The 8,507-nt window shown below is 35.5% G+C and overlaps 1 protein-coding gene across 1 annotated transcript; it reads left to right on the top strand.

The window, feature by feature from the left end:
• The first annotated feature begins 2,486 nt into the window (after nucleotides 1-2,486).
• Nucleotides 2,487-3,610, top strand: LOC122802259 (olfactory receptor 52Z1-like). The gene has a single exon (XM_044071912.1). The coding sequence runs from the start codon at nucleotides 2,546-2,548 to the stop codon at nucleotides 3,608-3,610; it is 1,065 nt and encodes a 354-aa protein (XP_043927847.1). The 5' UTR covers nucleotides 2,487-2,545.
• Nucleotides 3,611-8,507: the final 4,897 nt, after the last annotated feature.

An 8,507-nucleotide genomic window follows, 5' to 3' on the forward strand; every position in this document is an offset into this window, starting at 1 on the left:
TGTTGGAAAGGACAGATTTGAAGGAATGGCAACAACAGTGTACATAAATAAATATGTCTATGGTTACAAGTGGGTAAAGTTTCAAGGGATTAAAACTTTCCTTCGTTGAAAGTGTGACACCCAAAGCAAATTTGTCACATCACATCTGTTCACTATGTCATTGTTGCATATCAAAAATTGCTTTATACACTAATAGAATTATCTTCAGACTGGATACAAATCCTTGCCTGCCTAACTCACATTATCTTAACCCATGTATTAAGTATTGATGCCACAACAAAAGCTGTGCAACATCGGCCAGAAAGCACATATTTGAAGGGATATCAGCAACAGTATGAATGAATGATTAAAAGTGGGTACAAGACTTAGTGGATTAAAACTCCCTACCTGTAAAAGTGCCACATCACAATGGTTCATTAAATCATTATTGCATATCAACAATTGTTTTATACACTTATACAATATACAGCAGGCTATATGTGAACCCCTGCCTACCTAATTCACATTATCTTGACATATTTACTAGCTACTGACACCACAGAAAAAGCTATACAACCATTGGCAGAAAGAGCACATTTTAAGACATTTCAACAAGAGCATTGTGAATGTTTATTCCCATGGTTAAAAGTGGGTACATGACCTAGGGGATTAAAACCCTCCAGCTATGAAAGCATCACATCCAAGTTGAATTTGTCACATCGCATGTCTTTACTAAGACCAAAAACAAGTTGTACAGCAGTTGCTAGAAAGCATGCTTTTGAAGGGAGTGTTGTTACCAGTGCTGAACAGACAGAAGTACTCAGTGGATCATGACCTTCTACATACTTCACTGACAATCTGAACTGCAATAAGAAAACAGTAAAATATAAGCTAAAATAATAGAATTACCAGAAAGATCATCATCATCAACACCATCACCCTCATTATCAGCCACTTTTTTCCCATTTCCTGCATGGGGTCAAGGTGTTTCATCAAGTGTCATCATCTCTCTCGATTCAGAGTTTCTCTTCTACCTTCTTCATCTGTCATGCCTGACTGTAGCATGTTTTCTTTCACATAATCCATCCAGCCCTTTGCTGGATGCCATTATTTCCTCTTGCCTTTTTCCTGTTTTCCATAAGTCTTTTCCAGATTGTCTTCTACATTCTAGTATGTGCACCTAAACCACCATACTCTGAACTCTTTCACCTTTCCTGCAGTTGCTACTTGGGTGTATGCTCAGATATCCTCATTTCTTTGGCTGTATTAAAGAGTGCATCCTACAACTTATCTCAGGCACTTTGTCTTCATCATTCCTAGTTTTCTCACCAGATCTGCCTTCACTGCTCAAGTTTCTGCACCACACAGTATTACTGGTCATACAAAGCTTTTGTACACCTTACTTTTCAACTTCTTTGGCATTCTTCTGTCATACATTATCCCTGACACTTTGTGTCAGCTGCAGCCCCTCTGATTCTAGCTTTAACCTCTTCATTCGGCCTTCTCTTCTCCTCAGCCACCCTCCCAGATACGTGAAGCTGTTAACCTATTTCATGTCTCAATTTTTATCTTTTTCTGATTCCCTCATTTGTTGCCATTATAGCTGACTTATCTGTATTCAGTTTTATCATGTCTCTTTCAGTTTTAAATTCCATTTCCCTGTCATTTACTGATTTTCTTTCTGAGTCTGCCTGTAATGTCACTTTGCAGAGAGCAGCTTTGTATGTCTCTCCCCTCTGACCAATTTGCTAATGCAGTCCATCATCAGTATGAATAGCAATATGCTCAGAGCTGAAACCTGATCCACACAAACTCAAACTGGGAACACCCCTGTGAGTCCAAACTCTGTTTGCACTTGCATCATTGGGTCCTTGCACATAACCATCTCTAATCCTACTATTGATTCTTGGACTTCAAATTATCACAGGACTGCCCAAATTAGCTTTATTTTTACCCTGTCTAATGCTTTCTCCAAGTCTAAGAATGCCCAGGTGGTTTCTTTCCTCATCTCTAGCATGTTCTCAGCTTTCTGTCTCACTGCAAACATTGGGATGGTTGCGTTGCACCCTGATCTAAATCTGAACCAGAAATGCTGCATGCCTTTGATGTGAAGGTGTTTTTGTTAAAATAACCAAATGCTTATGTAAATGCTGTGGTTAAAACAGTGTTGGTATTAATTTTTGACTGTATTAGTTTAAATATATGGAAATGATTTCTGTAGTGTATCAAAAATATCACAGTTTTACAACTTCCAATATCAGGTATTCAGGTATAAGTCATAGTAAGGAAAATGTTAAGCCACTACCTCATATATTGACCTTCCTTTAATTGTAGGGAAGTCATAGTTATATCTTTCTAAACACATTTTTCCTTTTTTTTCTTAGAGTTAGTGTATTGAAAGCAAAAAGACTAATATTATATATATGGGAATATCAAATGTACTTTTTTGAAACAATAATAGCCACATGGTGCAGAATATACAGATTTTATTTCATATGGGTGCCATAAATTAAATTCAGTATTTTTCATTTTGTCATTAGGTGAAAACAAATGAATATCAAGAAAGATGGATAACAGTTCTACAGTATTCATCATTAATATACGAGTTGGAATTGCAGATCTGGAGAATTTATCTGGCCTGTGCGCTGTTTGCTCAGTTATATTGTATATGTTTACAGTCTTAATTAACATTTTAGTTTTCTCTGTGATTGTGCTAAAAAGTCTTCATCAGCCAATGCATCTTTTTTTTAGTAACCTGTTGTTCAATGGTATTATTGTCAGCAGTGCACTGTTACCTAAATTAGCTGCTGATATCTTATCAGAAAATAGAAGTATGGCTCCACTGAGTTGCTATTTTCAGATGTTTTTTATTCAATTGTTTTTTTTCACTGAGCAAATAGCTTTATGTATCATGGCATATGATCGTTATATTGCAATATGTAACCCATTAAGATACTCACAAATTATGACTGATGTAAAAGTATGCAAACTTATAATATGTTCATGGGTCCTTTCAATTTTTGCTAGTGTTATAGGGATAATTCTGTGTGCAGGACAACCAGTGTGCTATTTTGTTATAGAAAAACCTTATTGTGATTATTATTCATTTGTAAAATTGCTTTGCTCAAATTATTCTGTGTATTACTATTGTTCATCAGTTGTAACTGTAATTACTACAGCAGTTCCAATGACAATTATTTTATATTCCTATATAAGGATTATCCAGATTTGCCTACAGAAATCAAAGGATTACAGATGGAAAGCTTTCCAAACATGTTTCACACACTTACTTGTATTTGCAATTTATGTTACTGGAGTTTTGTTTACCTTTATCCAAAACCGTCTACCCATAAAAAGCATCCCTCAGGGTTTGCATGTCTTCCTGTCATTAGAATGGCTTATAGTGCCTCCTCTTGCCAATCCACTTATATATGGACTGAGAACCAAACAGATAAGGACTGCTATAGTTGAGATAATTAATAGTAAGGCATTCACAGAGAAGTTCCCTAATTGTATTAAGATCAGGGGTAAGCAGCAGTTTTGCAGGAAATCTAGGTTTTGTACATCTTTAAAAAATATAAATAATAGTCAACTGAAAGAAGCAACAGACAGGAACGGCAGAGCTAAGTAGATAACAGATGTTAATTTTATAAAGCGCTTTTCATTTCCTTTTCAAAGCAAACTTCTTCAGATCTGAAGAAGTTTGCTTTGAAAAGCAAACGAAAAGCACTTTATAAAATAAACAGCACTTATCTACTTAGCTCTGCCATTCCTGACTGTTGCTTCTTTCAGTTGTTTGTGTGGCCGTTAGTTTTTCATAAATAATAGTCAAACTGAGTGAAAAAGCACGGACAAGAAATTTCAGGAATAACAATGTTGTTACCATTTAAATGATGAATTTCTGTAAATGACTCTCTAAACAATTTGGAGTGGATCTGTGTTGTTACTCTATACAAAAACTGTGAACACTTTTCAAAAGACATAAAAAAAAATATGAACTGCAATGTAAAAGAGCTGCCTCCTCTCCCACAGCAGCTAAATCCCATATATCCATTGATCCAATGTTCCATCCATAGATTCATCCTTCAATTTTCAATACCTTCTTAATCCACATCAGGATTTAGGCAGCTGGAACTTATCCTGGCAAAAAATAAAAGTATGGAAGAAAATATTACTGTATGAGATACCAGTGTAATAACAAAAATGCTAATGAATAGTATGTAACAGTTCCTATTCATCCTTCCATCAATAATTTTGTCCTTACCTTTTAAGAAAACATAGTATTCCTCTGCAAATATGTTCAAGGTTCAAATCCTTTTCCATATGTTACAGTCTGTATAACTACATAATTTGCCTGCATCTTTAAAAAAGTAGTAGTAATCTGGCTACAGACTGTCTATAGTAATCAATAATACAATGTAGATATTAATAAAAATGATTTGCCAGTAGAGCCATCAAATGGAAGAATTGTCCTTTACATACTCATATTAACATCATCAGTATTTATCTTTTACAGCCAAAATAACATTAACACGGCTACCAAGCTATTGATTCAGGAAGTATTGAAATACTGTAGTTCATGTGTGCAACCATAGATGCATTACGTACCATTTACATGACTCAAGACATACACACAAAGAAACATTATTGGCCAATATCATTTATTTGTCATGTTTTAAAGTTATCATTTAAAAGAATTGATTCTAAAATATACAGCAAATGATCACTAGTTCCAGCTCGGAATACTTCTAATGCAATCTCACAATTTGTTCTTTTTGGTTTTGCCTATCAATACTTTATTTTTCAAGGATTCATTAGTTTGAAATCATAACATATTAGCTCAGTCCTCAGCATAACATTATCCATATATCATCATCTACAGTATAGCTATAGAATGCTTCTTCCTTCTATAGTAAATTAGATTTTTTTTCTTTCTATTAGACATTTAAAAATAGGAGTCATTTACTAAACCCTCTTTTTTCTTTGAGAAAGTTCTTTGCTTTGTCAGCCTCACAGGATACTGACAATCCTGCATTATTAAAAATTTATTTATTTAGTAAAAATAAAATCGAATTCAACTTGGTAAGTCCCAAATCCATAAATGTTATTGCAAGGTGTACGCAAGTTGTACACCTCACTGTAACTATTTTCAATTCTGTGACAGCTGTACTACAGTGGTTTTACACACACGAAGACATGCAATGCAGCAGGAGACAATCACAATGGCCTTGGTACATGCTAATGATGCAGTCTATGGTAGAGCTTTATACTACTTAGACATATACTCTGTTCATGGAATTGTTTGTTTTAAGGCATTTATGCAGCCGGAGAAAGAATTGTTCATATGCATAAATTAACAAAACTGCTCCTGGCCACTCATGGTAATTCTATCAAGGATGGGATAAGTGCTGAGGACTTTAGTGGTAAAGTAGTGTTGTGGGTCTGTCTATGTCCATATGTGAGGGACTGCAAGCGTGAATGTGTGTCTGCCCATGAATTACCAGGGAAGGGAAGAAGGAGACACTGGAATGTTCTGACAACAAGGACAGGGATGGGAGTATGTGGTGTGTGTGTGTGTGTGTGTGTGTGTGTGTGTGTGTGTGTGTGTGTGTGTGTATGTATTAATAATGAGCTAATAATGAGGTCTTTCCTCACTGGGGCTAATGTGTTTTGACCTAGAAATCGCCACATTCTGAAAACAGGGCCTCCTTACTGCAAATTTAAGAATTCCCAAGACTTTTGCTCTGCAGGAGCAATCTGGGAGCAAAGTCTGGTTAACTGACTTGCTCAAAGTTACACCAGAAGGAAAAGGAGTTTAACAACAAAAAATGTTACCTCTACTCAACGTAATATTCTACTCCTTTTCTTTCCCCACCATGTCACTACATCTTCAGTTATTCTGCCCATCAGCTATAATTTCCCTTCACTCCTTCTGTAACCAAACAACCAGTTCCTGTGTTTTATTCACCAATTTCTATTTTTCTCATAAAGCATCCTTATTTTCCAACTGCACCACCTTTCCCCTCCTTTCTCTATCTTTAAAAAATTGTACCTGCACTGATGCCATTTTATGTAAGACTACACTATTTGCAAATCTCTATCATGCTATTTAATTTTACAGTGCTACTATGCTATGATCCTATTACTGTTGTGAATATTTTATTCCTAAGTTTTGGTTCAGTTAAACAACTATCCAACAAGCAAATAAACAAACAAACATGAAGGAATAAATGAATGAATTAATTAATCAGATAAATAAATAAATATTTCAAGTAAATTAGTATCTTCTTTGTACTTTTGTTATATACAACATGCTTGCATTCTAGAATAGTTCTTAATAATGATATTTATAAAAGCAGTTTTACATCAACATCAGAATTACTAGAATATTGACATGACCGTATTTCTGTAGTTAGTAATGTAAGAATACAGTACATCACCATACTTCCTGGCTCTGTTCTAAATGTGTCTGCAAGCACAACTGCTCTCAGACCATGGCAGTACATTATTGGTGTGGTGTAGTGATATTCACAGTGAAAAGATGAGGTATACTACACAGCCCTGTACTTCACGTCTCCATGTGACTACCTTTCTCTGACCATGCGCTATTCTGCAGAATGTTATGTTATACATTTCTACTCCTGCAACATATCAGCCAGCACATGTTTGACAGAGGCATAATTCCCAAGAGGGATCAGGCATGCTAATGCTTGCCATTGAATCTTGTGCTGCGTGTCCCTTGTACAGATATTGGCTGGCTAAAAGGCTGTGCAAACATTGGGAACAAATTCTGTATAGTATCATATCTTGTGTATTTCCTGTATCACCAGTGGCAAAACTGGAGTGCAGCACATCCTAAATAACTGGCTCTCACACCATGTGATATAGAAGAGCAAATGGTACAGGCAGGTAACCAGGTATGTCATTCTTACTGATGATGCTCTAATGCTAGCAGAAAAGCCTGCATTTTTAACTTACAGTTCTGTAACTTGATTCAGTGCATCACTTTTATCTTTGAAGATAAAATAAAGTCATTGGGATTGTTGAGAAAGAGAAAGAAGTAACATTTTTTTCCTATATAATCTCCCTGACCCCAGCTGAGAAGGGGCTTTGTGTAGCACTCACCCATTTCATTAATCTATTTATTTCCCACTGCTGCCACTCCCACCTCTGTACAACACCCCCATGTGTGTGACAGACCCCTGTCCAGGTGCATATACAATATATGTTATAGATGTTTTCTTTTTTCCAGATGTTTGTTACTCATTTCATCTACAGTGATACTGAGCCATAAATCCTTCCCAGATGTTTGTTACTCTTTTCATTAGCAGTGATAATTAGCCATGAATCCTTCTATTTTTTTTTTTTTTGGCACTGTTCATTTCTTCACCTGTATCATTATTGATTTTATATATCTTTGAATGTTTTAAGGGCCATTTTCTGCATTCTTTACTTCACTGCCTTCCCTAACTGGATTCTTCTGTTATTCATTTGGCCTGCATTGCATGTCGTGCTGTTTCTATGTATTGTTGGTAACCTTTGCAACATTAGTTACTATGGCTCATTGCTTGCTGAATGGACACAAGCCACTTTTGTTATTCATTTATATTCTTCTTGGGCCTATTGTGTTATCCTGTTTTGTATTTTGCCATTGACTCCTGTATTCTGACACTGTATGCCAGCATACATATTATATTTCCATAATAAGTCTGTTAACATTGTTCAGATGTGTACAGGATTATTACTCTCCTTGCTTGCCATGGAAATTTGATTACATGCACAGGGTGCCAGCATGAGGTTCAGCTCACTGTGGAGTATCAGTACATGTTGACCTCATAGCAGTTATCTTACAACGAAGCATTCTGCATACTGACTGCGTCACTCACATGCTTAATCCCACAATATCGACAGAACTGGTGTGCTTCAGTATAGCTGGACAGGCTGCATACTTGGAAAACTCTGTACAAGACATGTGCACAGAAATGCACATATTTTGTACTGAAGTCTAATCAATTTATGCTCGATTACATTTGTTTATTTTTGTTAACATAAAAAAGAATTATAGCATCAGACTTCCTTACCATAATAAATCCAGTGTGTGTCTGTGAATGTTTATATTTGCATGCTGTTTTTTCTCTTTCATTTGTAATTGTATGTCTGCAAATATTTCCAAGCCTTTTTTTTAAATAGTTCCTATATATTGACTTCAACAGAAATTGTAATTTAATTTTCATCACCTGTGGACAAACCCTAACCGTATATTAAGCTCAAGTAATTTTCTGGGCATTCTTGAATTCCTCTATATAGGCACACATATAGGTATGTCAATTTGCTCATTTATTATACCTGCACCAGCATATTGAAATCTTATAACATCCTCAGAAAGAAAACAGTAAGGAAGATATTAAATAAAGGAAGAAATTAAGTTATGAAATTTCATTCTTAACTGAAATGAGTATAAAGCACAGCTGATTTCTTTCAGTGTTGGAATACTTACAGGTCAGCTTAAGGAGATGGGTAGAAATGGA

This window comes from Protopterus annectens, chromosome 5.part0, assembly GCF_019279795.1.
Source record: "Protopterus annectens isolate FY-2018-M chromosome 5.part0, PAN1.0, whole genome shotgun sequence".
Classification (NCBI taxonomy): domain Eukaryota; kingdom Metazoa; phylum Chordata; order Ceratodontiformes; family Protopteridae; genus Protopterus; species Protopterus annectens.